The sequence below is a fragment of the Callospermophilus lateralis genome, chromosome 8, assembly GCF_048772815.1.
Source record: "Callospermophilus lateralis isolate mCalLat2 chromosome 8, mCalLat2.hap1, whole genome shotgun sequence".
Classification (NCBI taxonomy): domain Eukaryota; kingdom Metazoa; phylum Chordata; class Mammalia; order Rodentia; family Sciuridae; genus Callospermophilus; species Callospermophilus lateralis.
The window spans coordinates 66,494,248-66,515,524 of record NC_135312.1 but is presented as its reverse complement, the minus strand read 5'-3'; the positions used below and the strand labels follow the sequence as shown (position 1 = coordinate 66,515,524).

Genomic DNA, 21,277 nt, shown 5'->3' with positions numbered 1-21,277 from the left:
GATGACTAAAAGGATACAATGGCAAAAAGGCAGCCTATATGACACATAATTGCTAAGGAACATTATTGATAAACAGAAATGTCTTGAGGAAGAAGTGAAAGCAAATGTTGAACAAAGTGTAAAATTTGGATGCACAAAGGAGGAGAAAGCAGAGGGGACAGCCAACAGATAAAGAGGTGGTGCAAGACGTGTGTAGGGAAAAAAAGTAGGTCAGTCTGGGGAAATAGTGGATTCATACTCCAGGTAATAGTTGGAATTTGGTTAGCAGGTATTGATTGTTAGGCAAAATAGAATTTATTCCTTTGGGCATTTGGGGTTCATAAAAACTTTGAGCTGTGGATTGTTGCTTGACAACATGTTTTAGGACTACAAATTGAGCAATGCTTTATAAAATGGACTGTGCATTGAAATAATTTGCCAAGAATACTGGTGGTAGATTAGACGTGAGGATGAATGCTATCTTGAATAGTCACGGCTCAGGTTAAAGTTGCATGCATGAAACAATCAAGGCAGAGAGAACTAAGGCAAAGGAAATAGAAATGGGGCTCACAGAATGTAAGGTAGGATAAAGGAGTGATGCATGAGCATTTGGCGACCATAGTGAATGAAAAGCCCCCGGGTAATTGATGACTTATCTCCAAGAAAGGGGCAACTCATGGGAAAACAATAAGATAAAGTCAGTTTAGAAATTTACTCTAGTATTTCCAGGATCATAACAATCAAGCATTCTAGCCTATTATGGTTGAACCTAAGTGTCCAAGACTCACAGTGTTATATATGTTCCCAGGTAACCAGAGCATAGAGTTTTCTCCTGATATCAGTCTTAAAAAGGTAATAAAAATTTAGAGTTTCATGTCCAATGGGGTAAAAAACACATCACAATTTTTGTCTCCCCAGAACATAAATTCAAAGTACCACAATCCCCAGTTTCCTGCCTAATAGATGTTTCTTGGCTACTAGGGTTTGAAAACCACTGGGAAAGCATTTTTAGTGACCTTAATTAGTATCAGAACAAAGAAAGAGAGATGAAAAGGGCAATAAAGGACAGCAAAGGTCTCGGGGAGAAAGGCACTCTGAGAAGTGAATTTCAGCTTGCACAGCATGACAGCTCTGCTGTGACCAGGGAGGGCTCTGGAAACTTTACCCAACTCCACCCACCATTCTGAGGGCATTTCTAAAGCTAGTAGAAATGTGGAATCGCCTCTTCTGTGAGCTTATCCTTGACTGAAAAAAAATCATATATATATATATATATATATATATATATATATATATATATGTATAATGTACACACATACATACATATCAGGAAAAACAGCTAACAGCTACATCAAAATTTTTCCCCTCTGGGCACTTTTCTTAGCTTCACACACTCTCTTTCCTGCTTTGCTCGAAAGGACTTAAGCAGATGCAAGAGCAGTGCAGAAACCCAGGTCGACTTCTCTGAACACTTGAGCACCCAGAGGTTTTAATATAACACAAAAGACACACTCTTCTTAAGGATGACATGGTATGGGAACCCAGGAACAAGAGGGAAGTTCATTCTTTTTAGCATCAAACCTTCAATGAAGATGAAATGTAAACTGCCTGCGTTTCATGCTCTGCCACCATGACCTATGAGTGCAGCACAGAAACCGCATGGCAGCCATACGGGGAGAGCAGCAGATGGGCACCTTCCTCCCCAAGCCCCACTGCAGAACTGCAGTCACAGCTGCAGCCAAGGCACCAGACAGAGGCTGAATGCTCCCTGCATTGCCTCTTTTTTTCTGGTTCTGACAGAAAGCAGAGTACAGATTGGTAAAGGAAGCACCTCTTAATCCCTGACTCGAATGCCGAACATTCCCCAAACTACTAAGACTACCGAGAAAGGAAAAACTTTAAAAATAGTCCCCCGGGAGATGATAGATGACAGCTCTTTCCTGTGCCTGTTGCCCTGTGCCAGCCCATGGGGATGCCGGCACTGGTATTTAAGGAAAATGGGAAGAGGAGAAGGGAACAGGGATTCCTGCAGATCTGCTGTACACTGAAGAAGGGAAGGTGAAAAAGGTAAAAAATGCCTTACTTTGTCCTTCAAAGTTAATTCAGAATTCCCAAACTTCTCACGCTACTACTAAGATATATGGGAAAGAGATGAAAAGGGAAATGTCCTTCAAGCAATTAGTCCTTGAGTCTTTTCAATCTCTGTCATTGTCAAATTCTCTATCAATGACACAGTCTGATAGTATCCATGAAATTCCTAAAAATCGATAAAATATAAGATAGAAACTTTGTATCTCATTTAATTTTCTGTGTGGATGTCAGAGAAATGAAATTCCTGAATTCCTTGCTGCTAACATATGACATGGTCATAGCCAGATCTTAACTACTTAAAGAGAAATGCTCAGAAGGTATCAGGGTCTCATTAATAAAAGTTTCCACTCTATTTTGTGTATTTGACTTTTCTTATTTTGCTTCCTTGTCTTCTTGTTGGCTCCTAGGTAAGGAAGATTAACTAAAAGGTGGTAGATCAAAGAAAAAAGGGAGAACATCATTCAACTCAGCTCTTGATTAAATTATTGGTTCACTAAGCTTCACATTAAGATTCTAATTACTTGGTTTCTATTTAAACAACTCATTTTAAGGCAAAAGAAAGTTTTAAAATATTTTTATATAAAAACCTTTCCTGAAAACATTTCCTTGTACCTTTGCTGCACCTTTTAACTCTCTCAAACTCAGTCAATTCTGAAATGTCTCAGTTTCTTTGATTGATCATTAGTTGTTATGCTGGCCCACTCTGCTCTTGACAGCTCATATCTTTGCACTTTACCAACGTCGTCTTATGAGGCATTTGGAAAGGCAAGGTGATTCTTATTTCTAGCCAATATTAATCGATATAGTTGGAAGCCCCCTGAAAAGGGGTTACCACAGATAATCTGATTATCAAAATCATCTCAGCAGGGGAGACGAGGCAAACACAGGCAGCCAGAACCAAATCTAAAGTTGTGGGGCACAGAACAGGGATTTACAAGGGACCTGTCTCAAGAGGTCAGAATGGCTGCTTGTTTGGGGTCTGAGAAGGGCCCAGGAGAGCTCGGGCCCCTCCTTTCAGGACAGCCAGACCGGCTTGTTTAGTCCCCTGTCATTCAACGTGATCCTTATAGGACCACCGTTCTTTAAGCCACACCTACCCTGCCCACTCACCGACAGTAATAAACAGATCAGTATGAGCCTTGAAAAATAAGTATAGGAAACACCCAAATCACTCGCATACAGTTCTAAGTTCTTGCTTTCACAAATCCCATTTTATCTGAGCATAAACGGATTTAAAGCATGAGAGAATATATGTTTATTTATGAAAAGAACACTAGCATATCATCTACCTACCTTTCCGAAAACTAAAACACCGTTTGAGTCTTCTGTATGTGGCTTTAGGGATGAACGGAGTCGATGCTAAGGCACCTGAGGGGCGCACCCCAGAATTTCGGTCTTCAGGCATCATACAGGCCAAGTTCTGAGACCCCTTCAGGCTTCTTTAAAACCTGCCTCTGTATGGAAACTCACAGCCACTCCTTCTCATGTTTGTTAGGTTTGAAGTGCTGATTCCTAGAACTCCAAGGTTTTGATCATCCAGGTCCTGGGTTAAGAATAAGTTACCAACTTGCCCTTACTCCTTTTTGGCAAAAAACAACAACAACAAACAAACAAAACAAAACAAAACAAAAAAAAATGCCTTCCTTTTCCTTTGCCTAATCCAAGGAGTTTTAAAGATAGTTTTTTTTTTTTTTTTCAATATCTGCAGACATTCCAAAATGTCACAGGCAAATAACTGCAGCAAAGTATACCCCCATCCAAACAGCAGGGAGTGTTGTGTTTTGTTTTGTTTTATTAAGAACTGTCTTCTCAGCTGGACTGAGATTCCTCTGGAAAGGTCAGCAAATAGCCCTGTGCAAGGGGAAAGAGGAACAATGACAAAAAAGGCCCCTCAGGAATACTTCAGGACAGTCCTTGTTGGCTCCTTTCATCTGAGCACAGAGGGAGGAAAATCATGGTATCTTCTCCAAAAAGCATTTCAGTGCATGAAATATCCCTCGCACAGAACTCCCCTGTTCCTTTTATAGCACCCCTCATCCTCTGATGCTCTCTGCAGGCTGCTCCCTTTTCCCTTCTGTCTTCCAGCTCCCCAGGGAATCACCATGTCAGAACAGTCCAGTGCCCATTCCAGGAGGCTCCTGGCTGTGCAGGGAGGAGGAGGCTTTGCAGGGAGCTTCTCCTCCCCCTCCTCCAGCTCCTTCTCCCCTTTTCTCAATGAGAGCTGGGCGGGCACTGGCAGGGCTGCGGCTGCCTCGTCACAGCTGTGGCTGCTGCTGCCTTCAGTGCCCGCTGGTCACATGTAGCAGGTGCAGTCACAACATGAGGGGAGGAGGGAGGCTGCCACACTGCAATGCAAATTGAATCGCACCCCTTTCCTCCTCTTTTGACTTTGCATTGACCTCTTGGCTGGGCTCCTGTCTTGTGCAGCAGCTCTACAGCTGGCTGGTTCAACCCTCCAGAAATCATAGAGCACCAAACTCTCCCTAGGGGCAAACCTTTCGCTCCTTCTGTTCTACATTTATTTATTTTTTTATTGCACAAGATTGACATCTTCTCAGATCTTGTACGGTTAAATCAATTTGCGAGTGTGAGTGCTAATTTAAGGTGGATATCCTTAAAACACACATATTACATACATGTCTATGTATGTCAGTGTCTATAAAAAATTAAATCCACTAGCTAAGAGTCTATAGGTATAATCACAAAATAAGTCAACTTATGTATGTGTGCATACTAACACAAAAATATAAATTTCTCTGGTTATGGTTTGAAAATCAACTCAAATTTCAACCTTCCCCCATGTTCCTGCATACAGCCTCTCTACCCAACCCCCACATCCACCAATCCTTTCAGTCCTACTCACTGAATAATTGACTTTTTGGGTTAATCATTCATCCACCTGGCTGTTCCATAAGCAGATTTGGAATGTTAGTGCTTTAACCCCAAATGACCCCCACGGCCTCTTTTCTCCTGCCTGGGCATTCAATCAGAGCTTCTCAAAACTGAGGGGTACTAAAAAGTAACTCTCATTAATCACATCACTGCTCTTACTTGCAACCCAGGTGGGTGAGACTGTCATTTAACAGGTTCAATAAGTGTAACTTGGTACCACTAAAGCAGATGCAGTGTTCACCTGAGAGTATCTGAACCAAAAGGAAAACCCAGGCACCTGTGCATTGGTGTGAAGAGAACACTTGTCACCACAAGATTTTGGAACTGGAATGGTAATACGAAATTTTCCAGTATTCTTATGTCACTAAACTAAATTTTGATTGGAATTACTAAACTAAAATTTGATTGGAAACTAAAGGCAAGAGAAGTAAAACCAGATTTCTAAGATCACACAGCTGGCCTGTGTCTGAGCAAGTCCACACTGCCACTGAACCAAGCCCTGCCTCCACATACACTGATTATGCATCATGGAAGTTATTAAAGGAATATTAAAAGAATAAATTTATTTTATAGCCAGAACTTTAACTCAATTCTTTACATACTGAGACAGAAATATACAGAAGAAAACTAATTTTGTGAGTAGCTAAAGTAAGTCTAAACATTAAGCTTTAATGAGCAATTAGTGGATTTTTAAACTCCTCTGATCTTGGGCTAAGCACATTCAAGAACACTGCCTCAAAAACAATTGGAAAGAAACCCAGGATACAAATGAACAAATAACAACAACAATAATAACAACATAAACAACAACAAAAAATACTAATCAATGTTTCCAAAGCTAAATAAATGTTTCGACATCCTAATATTTAGATTTACTTTTGAGCAGACCCCACAGGCTTCTTAGCATTGTTAACAGGGAAACAACTGTTTATAGTGGTCTTCAGCAGATAGCACAAAGTTGAGGTATCTAGATTCAGTTATTAGGCTAAGGAATTAAGAGGAAATGTCTACTTTCCACATTTCCATTAATTCTCCTCCCACATCTGAATGTTTGTTATAAATTTGTTATACTTGAAGAAAAAAAAAGACCTATCAGAATTAATATTATCAAAATGACCATACTACCAAAAGCACTCTACAGATGTAATGCAATTCCAATCAAAATTCCAATGACATTCCTCATAGAAATAGAAAAAGCAGTCATGAAATTCATGTGGAAAAATAAGAGACCCAGAATAGCTAAAGCAATCCTTAGCAAGAAGAGTAAAGCAGGTGGTATCACTATACCAGACCTTAAATTACATTACAGAGCAATAGTAACAAAAACAGCATGGTTGGCACCAAAATAGATTTGTAGGTCAATGACACAGAATAGAGGACACAGAGACTAACCCACGTAATTACAGTTATCTTATATCAGACAAAGGCGTCAAAAACATATATTGGAGAAAACATAGCCTCTTCAACAAAGGGTGCTGGGAAAACTGGAAATACACATGCAGCAAAATGAAATTAAGCACAATTTCTCTTACCATGCCCAGAATTCATTTCAAAGTGGATCAAAGACCTAGGTTAAAACAATGACCCTGCATCTAACAGAAGAAAAAGTAGGCTCCAATCTCCATCATATCAGATTAGGCCCCTACTTCCTTAATGAGACTCCTATAGTGCAAGAATTAAAATCAAGAATTAATAAATGGGATGGATTCAAACTAAAAATCTTCTCCTCAGCAAAAGAAATAATCAGTGAGGTGAATAGAGAGCCTACAGCTTAGAAGCATTTTTTTTTCCACTTGCACATCAGATACAGCACTAATCTCTAGGGTATATACAGAACTCAAAAAGCTAAGCACAAAAATAACAAATAACCCAATTAATAGATGGGCCAAGGAATGAACAGATATTCTCAGAAGATGATATACAATCAATCAACAAATACATGAAGAAATGCTCAACATCTCTCGCTTTTAGAGAAATGCAAATCAAAAGTAGGATTTCATCTCAATCTAGTCAGAAAGGCAGCTATTAAGAATACAAAAAACAATAAATGTTGGCAAATGTGGGGGAAAAGGCATACTCATACATTGCTAGTGGAACTACAAAATGGTGCAGGCAATATGGAAAGCAGTATGGAGATTCTTTGGAAAACTTGGAATGGAACCATCATTTGACCCAGTTATCCAACTCCTCGGTCTATACCCAAAGAACTTAAAAACCTCATACTACAGGGACAACAGCCACATCAATGTTTATTGCAGCACAATTCACAATAGCTAAACTGTGGAACCGAACTAGATGTCCATCAGTAGATGAATGGATAGGGAAACTTTAGTGTGTATGTGTGTGTGTATACACACACACACCAAAGTAATGAGTAATGTTCCATTACATATACATATATATAAGTAATGGAACATTACTCAGCATTAAAAGAGAATAAAATCATGGCATTTGCAGGTAAATGAATGGAGTTGGAGAATATAATGCTAAGTGAGTTAGCCAATCCCCCAAAAAACAAATGCGGAATGTTTTCTCTGATATAAGGAGGCTGATTCATACTGAGGTTGGGAGAGGGAGCATGTGAAGATTAGAGAAACTCTAGATACCGCAAAGGGGAGGGAGGGGAATGGAGAGTGTAAGGGGTGTAAAAAAGTTGGTGGAACGAGATGGGCATCATTTCCCTAAGTACATGTATGAAGACACGAATGGTGTGAATATACTTTGTATATAACCAGAGATATGAAGAAATGTGCTCTATATGTGTAATATGAATTGTAATGCATTCTGATGTAATATAAAAATTTTTTTAAAAAGATAAGGCCTATCATAAAATCCTGTATTTTGTGATTTTTACTACACAGTTTTACATTTCTACAAGAGTGAAGTGCTAGGCAAGGTCCTCAGGAAATTACACTGAGATTTCATCTCACTTCTGTCAGAATGGCAATTATCAAGAATACAAATAACAATAAATGTTGACAATGATGTGAGGGAAAAGGAACACTCATACATTGTTGGTGGGACTGCAGATTGGTACAACCACTCTAGAAACGGAGATTCCTCAGACAGCTTGGAATGGAACCACCATTTGACCCAGCTATTCCACTCAGTGGTTTATACCCAAAGGACTTAAAATCAGCATATTACAGTGACACAGCCATATCAATGTTTATAGCAGCTCAGTACACAATAGCCAACCTATGAAACCAACCTTGGTGCCCTTCAACATATGTTTCCTATATTTTAATCAGATGTTCATTACTATTATGTCAGAGAATATTTTGCATACATATGCAAACTAGACAAAGAGAAGCCTAAGCACCTCATAAAAAACTTTAATTTTTCAAAGACACAAATTATGAAACTGCCACAGTGAAATGCCAATGCTATAACAGAAACATTTACAATGTACCCAAGGGTGATGTGTCACCTTTTCTTCCATATGTCTTTACGGATGCCATCAGAACAATGACCACCATAGTTTGAGAGGCGGGAAGGAGAGTGGAAGCCAAGAAATCTTTATTTAGGACAAAAAAGTCTGAGTCTCTAATTAAGACAGGGAGCAAAATATGTTCTCTTTTGAAAGGCAAGTAAGGCAATTCAAATACTTTTAACAGTTTTGTTGAGATATGGTTCATATACCACAAAATCATTTAAAATATGTGATTCAATAGGTTTTTTAGTATTTTCACAGAATATGTGCAACCATCACCACAGTCAATTATAGAATATTTTCACCTTTTCAACAAGAAACCAAATATATTTTGGCTGTCACTCCCCTCCAACCAAGCTTACCATCTGATCCCTAAGCAACCATGACTCTATTTTCTGTTCAATACTTTCACATGAAAGAAATCATATAATCAATGGTCATTTGTGACTGACGTCTTTAACTTAGCATAATGTTTTCAACACTCATTCTTGTTGTATCATGTACTTGTGATTCACTTCTTTTATGATGAGTAATAATCCATTCACTGAATGTGCAGTCATGTATTGCTTCACAGTGGACATATGTACTGAGATGTGTTGCTAGGCAATTTTGTCAGGCAACCATCATAGAGTGGACTTAAACTAAGATGGCTGTGATGTCACTAAGTTGATATCCTCTTATAGAACCGCCATGGTATATGTGGCCCATCATTGACTCCAGTATCTACTTTGCGGAACATGTCTGTAACACATTTTGTTTATCCATTCTTCCATGCACGAACATGTGGATGCTTTCTCCCTTTTTTTTTTTTTCTATTTTCTTGATGTTGTCAATTCATGCATATTTGAAAGACTTAAATATGTGTTCATGTCTCTTAGTTATTAATGACCCTACTTTTAAAAACTTTCATTTTTCATATACTGAAGAATATACTACCCCTAAGCCAGGGACCTGCAATTGTGGGGTTTTTGCTACCACAAAAATACACACACACACAAAATAGATCATACTAGTGTGCTTTAAATCAGGGGAAGGCATGGGTTTTCTTCCTGGTTCTGTTACTCACAGTGTGACCCACAAAATGTGGGACAGAAGGAAAGAAATAAAAACACTGGTTTCAAAATATTCTAACATGTTTCATGAAACATTAAGTAGAAACTCATATAAGATAAAATTTTTAGTCACATAAATTTTTTGTTTAAAAGTCAAACTTATATCTTTAAATTTTAATCAATGAGCACAGAACTAATTAATATTAATATAAACATTTAAAACTAAGACAATGGGTGATAGTTTGCAATATATCAGAGTTGAAATTCTGTTGGTGTTGAATCATGTATTAATTTTTTAAAAATCCTATACTCAGAGGAATCACAAAAGATTTCTTGCAAATTAAATGAGTACCTTAAAAGCTTGCCTTGCAATCTCCTAACACTCTTCAATTAAACAAAGATAGCCAGGGAAGATTTATTCTTTGGAGTATTGTTTCTATTATGAGTGCTCTGTGCTAAAATATATCTCTTAAAAATAAACCCAAATCTATTTGTAAAACCCCTGAAGTACATTATTCCATAGGATAAAATATATAAATTCACTGACTACTAGAATATCACTTCCAGGTACAAAGAATTAAAGATTCATAGATAGCTCTCATCTCAGTCTTACTGGGATTATTTCTGAGAATTCTGGGCTGATGGTACCACCTATGGCCACTGATTTTGGAGAAGCTAACTGGATCTCATTCATTTCTCTTGAAAATAATATACTTGATGGGAATAATTCCTCAATAAAGATGTTCCTTCAGCAGATATTAAGGTTCCTCCTGAACTTAAGAGCCCAAGAAATCTGATGACAGAGGGGACAAGAGGTTCTTTAGAAATAATAGGAACTTTAAAAAGATACATCCTCATGGCCCCCACAAATTTCTAACCCTGGAGATGCCAGCAAATTTATGCCAGTTGTGTTCATGTCTCTTACTTATGCCATGAGGAATTCTCTGCTACAACATTGGGCTGGGGGCTCAGCCTGTGAATCTTTTCCAGTGTTTGACATGGTCACTTGCCATTTTAGGTTATGAATGGGGAGGCTACATAAATCCTCATACAAGTTAGGACACTGAGCCAGTGAAAGCTAACACTGTGCATAATTAGCCTGGCCTGGTAGCTGTAAACCAGATTGTTACCAGGCAAGCTGGAATGAATGATCACTCTGCTTAGGAAACTTCCACTTTCCTAACAGAAGACACTACTAAAAAGTAGACAAATTTAGGAATCATATCATTAATCTAGTCTTCAATTAATGTCTTCAATGAATCTTTCTGTTTTAGTCTCCCTGTTTTGTTTGCTTTCTTGGTGGAGCAGGAATCAAATCCATGACCGAGCATATACTAAAAATGCACTCTACCACTGAGCTACACCCACAGCCCAATACTTGCTATTTTAACTCAACCAACATTTCAACTTCTTCAACTGAGGTTTAAAAATTATTCTAAAATAAAATGCTGACTCAGCTTAAGAAGCATCAGCTATATGTTTAGGGGGAAATTCACTTTGTGAATTTAGGTGCTAACAGTACACAAGAGACTATAAAATAAATATAGGAATTATAATTGCTTTCTTAAATGTGAATTTCATTTAAAACTATTTTTAACAATATTAACAAAAAAATTAGGCTTTACATTCTTGAAAATACATGTCATTGTAGATATTTTTGTATCATTCTTTGGTTCCATTTATTGAAATTTTTATTTCAATAATTTTGGTTTATATCATTCTAGTTTATATTTCTCACTAGATCAAAATCATATATTTTATCTTTTCTTCCTCCATTTTGTTCTATTCATAGTAACTTTTAGTTTATTCTTTATATGATGCATTCTCAACAGTGTATTAAGATTTTTTTAAAAAACTTACTATAAATCTACACATATCTATCTAATTCAAAGATTTTTTTTTTTTTTGAAACTCCAACACTCATCAGATTTTCATCAAAAGATTTGGCATTCTGTTTTGATGCTATTGAGCACCTGGGAATTGGGATTTTTTCCAACGATATCAGTCAAATTTTGCTTGATATCTAGATGTTCTTAAGTAATGTACATTTATCATATGTTTTCCATTACTGTTTACCATTAGTAAAATGGAAAAATTCGAAACCAAGAAAAGAAAAAACTTCTTCATTCATTTTTAAAATTCAACGTATTCAGGGAAGAAGTTGGTTATTAATGATATGTGACCTGAATTAAAACTGTAAGAGTTAATATATATGTGTCTGACAATCAGGTTAAATAATTCACTACTGATTTTAACATTCAGCCATTTGAATTTAGGAGCTGATTGTAACATTAGCCAGAGGAAAGAGAAGAATGAGTTGGGTCTAACTTTCTGATTTTCTATGACTTTAAAATATGCTCACCTCCTCCAAAAGGTCCCCATATGACTCGGCGGATGGACTTCACCCAGTCTTCCATATCATTCTGGGTGCTCGCCATGAGGAGGTAGCTCTCATGATTTGCTGTCATCCGATCCCGATCACCTCCTGTAAAAACACATGAGCACATTCAGTTAAAGATTCATCCAAAGATTCCTCATCATTAGCCTCCTAGGGAATCCCTGAAACACAGACTGTGCTTAATGCAGTCAGCACGAGGTCCTACCCAGTGACTTGAAAATATTTACCATAGTTTCCAAAGGAGGGAAGAAAACGGCTTAAAAAGGAAAGGCTCTAATGTTTCCAGGAGAAAGCTAGAGAACAAATGTCATTTCCTAAACAAAGGCTGGGTTTTTTTGTCCTAGCAACAACCCATAGGCCTGAATTAACTCATAATCCAATCTATTCACACAGCTGCTGAATAGGGAGGAACTGTAGAGACATAATGAAAGAGGGAGAAGATGGAATAGTGGTCCCCAGAGCTTGGATTTTCGTTGGCATCAGGGGCTGCACACTGCAGAATTCACTGCACACATGGCCAGGCCATTAGGACGTGATGGTTGAGTATGAGAGACTCAGAGAGACCCAGAGCTCCTTCCCCACACCTCCCTTTTTTTTTTGCAGGGGTGAGGTGGGGTGAGGTTTGAGCTAAGGGGCACTCAACCACTGAGCCACATCCCCAACGCTATTTTGTATTTTATTTAGAGACAGGGTCTCACTGAGTTGCTTAGTGCCTCGCTTTGCTAAGGCTCGCTTTGAATTCGCAATCCTCCTGCCTCAGCCTCCCAATCACTTGGGATTACAGGCATGCACCACCCGTGCCAGGCTCCGCATGCCTCCCTTGTATATGAAAACCTCATTCCCCCAGGTCATACATTCAGGAGGGCAAAGAAACAATGATGAGAAAGAAGACACATGGCTGGCAAGCAACAAAGGCCAATTCAACACTCTGATGGCACTCACACTTGAGAGTGAGTTTTTGGAACCCCCCGGTTGTGCCTCCCTGTACATGTCCTTGGTTTCTCTTATTTTCCCCCAAATAATCCATGTATTTAAACCCCCCAAAATATCTAATATCAACTTTGAAGTGCTAGACTACCAAAGCTTGGAATTTAATTTCTTAGAAATCTCTTATTGTGTATTGAATGGTAACCTAGACTTCTCCTTTATAAAACAGGGACAATCACATCTGATCTTGAAAGTGGTCTTGAGGCATGATTGTCCTTATAACCTTGTTTTATATGAAAGGATTGTTGCTGAAAACAGATATCAGTGATGGCACTGCTTCACTCTCTGAAAATAGTGTTGTTCCACAAATAGAATGATTAAAGAAATGGAATAGTAACTAGCTAAATTCTGATAATGTTAATATCATATTGATTTCTCAGATGCTCAAATAGCTATTGACATTTAATTTTCACTAAGAGTTTTAAACTTGCAGCCTTGGGTTGGATTAATTCATATTCAAGTATTTTGTTTGGTTAAGATAGTGTTTGTTTGTAAGTGGATTTGAATACTATTGAGGGAGGGGCTTGCACGCACAAATTGACAGTAGACACCCCTGTTCCCTACCCTTTCACACCTAACCTAATTCCCGCATAACTCTGAAAGCAAAAGGTATATAGCAAGAGTATGTGACCTGAATTCTGTAGGATATGTCCACTTGTTTCCCTGGGTTGAGAAGTACTGCTATTTTAGCACTAATATAAATTGTAAAAGAGGTATAAAGTCAAGGAAATGCAGTAACTTGCAGCGAACTAGTTGTGCACTAGAGTTAACATTTTACATTTTAATACAAATAGATGGGAGCAGGAAAAGATTCCAAAAGGGACCACAGTAAATGGGTTTCCTAATGTTGACAAATCTCTTAAATAAACAAGACTAGCCTTCTCAAATCAGAGAGAAAATCTCACAATTAGGGAAACAATGATCTTCTTATATCTCAATCATTATTTTAAGCAACTTGAATCTGAAAAACCATAGACAGGAATCAGCAAACCCACCATCTGCAGTTCTATCTTGTACTAGATGTTTGACCTCTGGGGAATTACATAACTTCTGAAAACTCAATATCTTAAACATACTTTAGAAGTAATAATCCCTACATAGTCAGTTTTTGTAAGAATTGAACAGAATAAAGTATGCAGAAATACTAGCACCATGTAAGTCTAAAATAGAAATTCTATAAATATTAATTGCATCTTTTTTTTTGTTTTTCTCCCACCTTTCCAATGCAAAAGAGACACATTACATTAAAAATGACCTCAGAGCTATTATATCTAATAGATGCTTGGAAATAATCAGTCAATAATAACAAGAATTTTTTTAAAAAATTCATTATTTGATACATATACACATAACATACACATTAAAATTATTTACTTCCATGTATGTAAATAGACTACATATTAATATGCATATGCATGGCTGTCTGACATGTAAGTGGCAGAGACAACTAAATGGCGATATAAAAAGATGCTTCATTTGGCATGGCACAGTAAGAACTAAGAATCTATTCTGTATTCTCATTCACTTACACCACAGTTCTGAGCAAGAACAATTACCATTTTGAAATCAGAATATTTTAATTATTGTCTTTGCCTGGAGGATGCTTAGCAATTCAGACAGCAATATCCTGCTGTGTCACTCCCAGCCCAGGCAGAAACAGCTCTAGTAATGAGAATGAGTGACAGCCTCTAGAGCTGGCATTTCTGTCTGAAAGCAGAGGAGAAGAGAATGATAAGCACAACTGGCCATTATTCCCTGACTTTTCATTTGATTCTTTATCTCTGCCAACGGTGTTGTGTGTCTGACCCTGAATCTCATTTAGACTTCCAATCACAGATATAAAATCCCGTCCGTGAATTTCACCCATGGATATAAATCTTGATTCCTCAGTGTATTACAAGAAAAAGAGATTTTCTACAAGTCTTGGTGGAAATACAGATTCATAACTAACAATGTAATCAAAACTATTATATAGATTTATACAGTAGTCCCCCCATACCCACACCTTCACTTTCTGAGGTTTTCTGAGGTTTTTAAATGAGGTCTTAAAATATTAAAAGGAAAATTCCAAAAGAGAACAATTTATACATTTTAAACAACTGTTACTACAATATATGGTTATAAATTTTCTGTTTTTGCTGTTAATCTCTTACTGTACCTAACATAACATGCCCACCAGGAATAAAGTGGAACTACTGGACAGAGAAAAGCCAGATGATCTGTATTGAAAATAGGTGATTTCTAACTGAAGATGGCATCTGTTGCATAATACCTATGTTCTAAAGCCTAATACTGTGCCTTGTAATTAAAAAGGGCTCCAAAACAACTTATCAAATATATGATTTGATTAATGAGTAAACTCAGAACTTTGAACCATGTAGGTCAAGTTGGCTCTCTGTGGGACTCAATGTTCTATTTAGCCATCTTAGAATTAAAAATATTTCAAGAGTTGAAATTTAAAAAAAACAATATTGAGCTCCATAATTGGAGTTTTAGTCATCTTCAATCTATATAGTATCCACAGATAAAATAGGTGGGTATGGATTATATCATGTTATATAAGCCAGCATACATTCTTCATTCTTCAGTTTTGCTTTACCATAAATATCTATCAGTTTTAATCTATGCAGTATATAAATCACCATCATTTAAATCACTTTACATGATGGTGTCTTACATACATTTTAAAGGATACATTATATTACCTTTTAGATGGTAACTAATGTTGGTAGAAATGCTTTAGTGCTATTGTTAACACTTCAAGAATTTGTGATTTTAAGTAAACTAAGTCCAATCATTCCATTTTACTTGTTTATATTTAATAAAAAGCATTTGTACATTTTACTGAAATTTTCTGTATGTTTGTGTGTGACATGCATTTTTTTGTTTCTAGAAATAAAATAGAGTCTCTGAAATAAAATGGATACTTAACATTAAGAAAAACCTATTGAGTTTAATAGAAAAGAGGCTTTTATTCTAAAATTAAAAGGTACAGAAAACAGTAAAAGAAATGAATTATTCAAAAGAGAAGCTCAAATATCCAATAAATATATGAAAAAAAATCCTTTAGTAGTTACAAAATAATAATTTAAAAAGACTTTTGAACAAATTTGCAAAGAATTTCTACCACTTGGAAGTGGTATTCCAAGATATATATGATAACACATAGGAATATTGATAATATTCCTTATGATATAGCCACTGACATAGAATTTTGAAGCTTATTAATATGAGTTTTTATTACACAAAAGTAAATATAAAAATTTTATATGACATCTCAATTTTCATATAGGTAAAAAGAAAAATAGGATACTTACTTGAAATACATAATAATTCTCATAATGGTTACCTGTGCATGCTAGGATTAAGAATTCTCTTTTTGTTTCCCTTTTCTACATTTGTGAACCTTCCAGATGTTCAACCTTGCATTATTTTATTATCCGTGTGTTATTCTAGATGTCTCACTAACCACTAGACAATTTATATTTGGGATAATGACCTATGCTTTAAATAACAGTTAATGTGCCTTCCATGTTGTTTTTTGCTTGTTCATTTGTTTCATAGAAGGCTTTTCAGGGACACTTAGAATAAACCATCCAAAATCACTGGAGTCATCCCAAACTGTCTTTTTAAGGTAACCTGCACTAAACTTGTTATAATACTAAATTCTCTACCCAGAGGTGTTCCCATTGCCCTTTTTTCTAAATATGTGATGTATGAAGAAATGTGGCTTCCAACTGAGCATAGTCAGGAAGGTACCTTCCCCCCTATGAGATGATGAGTGCTTCCTGGATGAACATGTATGATTATCCCCAGTAAAAGCCCCTTGCTTTCTGTTAGTCAGTTTTTCAATACTATGACCAAATAACCTGACACAAACAACTTGGAGGAGGATAAGTGCATTTTGGCTCATTGTTTCAGAGGTTTTAGTCATGATGGCAGGCTCCATTGCCTTGGGTCTTAGATGAGGAAGAACATCATGGCAGAGGACCTTGGGGGAGAGGGAAGCAGCTCAGTTCATGGCAAATAGGAAAGAGAGAGAGAGAGAGAGAGAGAGAGAGAGAGAGAGAGAGAGAGAGAGAGAGAGATACAGAGACAGAGAAAGGAAGAGATACTTAACATTACTGTTAAGTAGAGATGGTTCTCAAGGGCACACCCTGTGGGACCATTACATTCAAATTATAAATCCAAACTATAATTCTTTCTTTGCTCAGAGAGATTCCAAAAACTATGTCCATCCAATGTTCACCTTATTTGCTGCAAATAAGAAAAAACCTTTCTTCACTCTTTTATCCCTTGATTGTGTTTATGGGCTTTTCATTTACCAAAAGGTGAAACCACTGTGTGTAATTATGGTTCTACCATCATTATTTATCATCAGAGAAAAAAAGAGTTATTTAAAGGAACAGATGATAGGACCTCTAAGGTCATGAAGACTCTAAAAAACGAAAAGCCAAGGTGAGCTGGAATGCAATTATCATTAACCATTGTAGTTTAAGATTGTTCCTTATAAGCCAGGTCTAGCTATTTGACAGGTGAAGGCAGGAGGATTGGTATTTGAAAGCAGCCTAGGCAATTTATTAAGACCCTATCACAAAGTAAAATAAATGAATAAATACATACATAAAAGGGGGATTGCAGTAAATATAAAACAATGGTAGAGTTCTTGTCTAGCATGCACAAGGCCATGGGTTCAATCCTCAAAAGCACAAAATTTAAAAATAAACATTTTTTTTTTTAAAAAATCAGCATTTAGTGTGAATTCTCATTTATCTATAGATCCTCTTCTTTCTCTTTCCAGATATTGATTCCTGAGTGCATTTTCAATGGGAATTTTGGGACAAGAGACCATCATTGTTCAAAGTACAGTCCATAACTAGGACTTTCTGCATGAGAAAAGGAACCACAACTATTATATGCAGACCCTTCTATAACTTATACCTAAGGAAATATGTACTGAACTTATTGGGTAGAAAGTTCCCAAAATAGTCACTGTTATGGTTTGGATCTTAAATGTTCTCCTAAAGCTCAAGTGCTAAAGGCGTGGTCACCAGCCTGTGGTGCTATTGGAAGGTAGTGGAACTTTTTGGAGGGAGGAAGTTAGGTCACTGAGGGTGTGCCTCTGAAGGGGAAAGTGGGACGTCAGGATCTTCTTCTCTCTCTCTCTTTTATGTCTTGGCTGCCACACAGTGAGTAGTTTCCTCTGGCATGTGCTACCCACTATGATATACTGTGCTGTCAGAGGCCCAACTACCATGGACTGAAACCTCTTAAACTATGAACCAATATACATCTTTCAACCTTATAACTTGTCTGTCTCAGGTATTTTGTCACAGAAATGGAAACCCGACTAACACAGTCTTAGAGTTTTGCTATTTTTCTTTGAAGGAAAATAAGTTCTCATTCAAATTATGAAGTAAAAAATAAAACAATATCTCAGAAGAGACATACTTATATGTGTGCCTTCTTCAGTAAATAAACTTCTAAAAACATACAGTGAATCCATCATTTACATTTAAAATTTTTTTAAAGTTGCTCAAAGAAAACTGCAGTCACAGACTATTTGAGTTAGTTTCCAAAACATGATCACAGTACAGACCTGAGGGCATTTTAGTGAACACCTCTAATGTTAATAATTTCAAGGGTGAAATGTTTCCTCATTCCTAATTGCAAATTAGGTCAGAGCTAGGCTGTTGTACCATCCATTTTATTGTAGATTACAGAAAAATATTTTAATATTCTAAATAGAGTTATTAATTTTCACTCAAGCACTTAAATTTTTAAGCATTACTTTCCTGGAAACTTAGTTTGGGTCTTTATTTTTTGGTAGAACTCTAATGATGAACTGTAAGAAGTAAAGTATTTCTGAAGCATTATTAGTGGAAAATTACTGAAATGGAAACAATTTATGCCCTTTTATGGAGACTGATATTTGGAAAACAACAAGAGTTAACATGAATTACAAACAACCAACTATGGGCTTCTATGGATACTATCACCTCTTAATAAATAACAACAGCAAAATAATAAACAACACATAGTTCACAAAATAAGACTAGAGAACCAACTGAACTTACATTCAATATTTTTTTCACAATTAAATTGTGTTTATTACAGAGATTTTTGTTACCTGACAAAGTTTTGGTATGTTTTTCTAATTAAACTTTTCCAAGTATTTCTTATGCAAATGGTGGTTTAAAAAATAGCGAAGGGCAAAATTTCAACACATTGTCAGTAAAAAATTTTGTATAACTCTACAATAAGAATATTTTAGAATTCCTAAGTTATAAATGAGTATTAGTTAACAGCTTTGTAAAAAGTAAAGTTGTATAAATCTACAGTAAGATTTTTAAAAATATTTTAAACCTCTAAACCAAAAACATGAGAATTAACTAAGGACCCAGTGGCAGTATTATGTTAGCAGTCTGTACCACATAAAAAACACATTAATAAATGGTATATTGCATTATAATAAAGTTAGTAGTACCTTTTAATTTCATGAGTGATTTATCATATCACTTGACATAATACCTGTGCCCTGTATTAGGTCATAGAATTTTCATAATAAGGAACCATCCTTTAGTACATAGCTACCTTACATTTAAATTCAAAGTAGCTATAAATGAATATTTACTTGCCTATTATAGATTGATTGGTATATGTTAATCATGGTAGGTTTCTAAGAATTCAATTTCAAACTGTATTCTGCCCAGGTTGCTTCTGTCGTGCTTTTCCTCAAATTCCACTATAAAAATATTTTAAAAACATTAAAATTGGAGCAACAATACTGTCTTGATCAAACGACAAATACAAAATATTTGCTGAAAAAGAAGTATTGCAAAATGATTAAGAGTTGTGATAAGAAGGTCAGACTCCTAGATTCAGAAGAGTCTTTTATCAGCTGTGAGATCCATTATCCTCAACTGAGGGTGTGATAGCTCCCTCCTCAGAGTGTTATTGTGGATTAATGGAATGAATAATACTATAAAATACCTCAAGTAGTGCTTGGGATATAGTTGGCTCTGTTTTGTTATTACATCATTTAACACTTTTAGTCCTGTATTTTTAATAAATTAAATATTTAAAAACTAAATTCTTTTAAAATGATAGGAAGGCAGCTTATTTTTGGAGAAATATTATTCTGAATATGTTCATAAAGGAATCTTTTAATAAGAAAGCACCTATCTATTTATTTTTCAATATGGATTTTTATATTGATCATGTTACGATAGTACAATTATGATATTTACTTTTATTTTATTATTTTTGATAAACTCGTTTTAAATGGTTAATGAAACTTCTAAAATTTCAAATAGACTTAAGGGTCATTTTCACACATTTTGAACTCATTCTTTCAAAAGGCATGGTGTTTGTGTCTAGCACATTATTGATAAGAACTATGTAATTTATTATGTTTTGGATATCAATTTCCCAGGTTGTACTGGGAAGTCAACAGGATTTCAAGTTAAGTCCAACGATATAGTTTGACATTTTGTCAGAGGTTTAGAATCTAATAACTTTCTTCTCAGTATCTAAGTAAATTCCTCTGATTGGAACTTCTGAGAAGTAAAGGTCGAACATTTCCTTGACAGAGCTGAAGTATCTTGAATTTATGTCATCCTCTAATTTAACTTAACTCAAGTTCAGAGCCAAATGAATTAAAAAACCTGATTGGCATAGAAGGACAGGTAGACTAGATGGCATTTACATTCAGATCAGTTTTACTCCAACAGTTATGAGATGGTGTCACAAGAGAATGTAAGGACTCACAGCATCGTGGTACAAATGGAATAACACTGAGAGTCACAGAAGCAAGACAGGGAGTTTGCTGACTTGCATGAATCTAAAACAAACAAACAAAACTTTTTTTTTTCCATCAGGAGGTCTCTTAAGAGTTCAAGTGATGCCTTGAAATATGAAAAAAAAAAATGGTGAGGAATACTGGCATTTCTTAATAAGCCAGGAGTAAAAAACAGAAACTCTTGAGGAAGTTGACAAAGAGACAAAAGATCCCTAGGTAGGGGGGAGAAATACTCTGGAGTTCTACTGAACTCTATTCTCCCCATAAACCTGGTAATAAACCCTCCACGACAATATTTCTCAAAGTGTGATGAAAACTACAGGAGGATAGGAAACAGCCTTAGCAGGACTCGGGAACTTGATAAAAAGGAGAATTCTTGGGCCCCACCCCAGATGAGTTTCATCAGAAACTGGCAGTGGGAACTCAGCAGTCTGTGCTTCAAGATTCCTGCCAGGTGAATCGGATGCATCGTGAAGTTTGAGAATGGCTGGTCTTGTAAAAGAATTTGCTGTAACTGGTTGAGGCTATAAATTTTAGAATTCATATATTTCAAATCACTCTAATCCTGTTAGTTTGTATCCATGTCTTATTCTTTCAGTGACAGCCATTCAGTCAGAAAGCACTAAGCTTTAAAGCTATGGATC

At 36.2% G+C, this 21,277-nt stretch overlaps 1 protein-coding gene across 2 annotated transcripts in view; it reads right to left on the bottom strand.

The window, feature by feature from the left end:
* Arhgap24 (Rho GTPase activating protein 24) overlaps positions 1 to 21,277 on the bottom strand; it is a 462,423-nt gene that overhangs the window by 60,563 nt on the left and 380,583 nt on the right. For both annotated transcript variants that reach the window (XM_076864253.2, XM_076864254.2), the window contains one exon: positions 11,810 to 11,932. In XM_076864253.2, the coding sequence (XP_076720368.1) occupies positions 11,810 to 11,932 (123 nt within the window). The remainder of the gene's footprint in view (positions 1 to 11,809; positions 11,933 to 21,277) is intronic.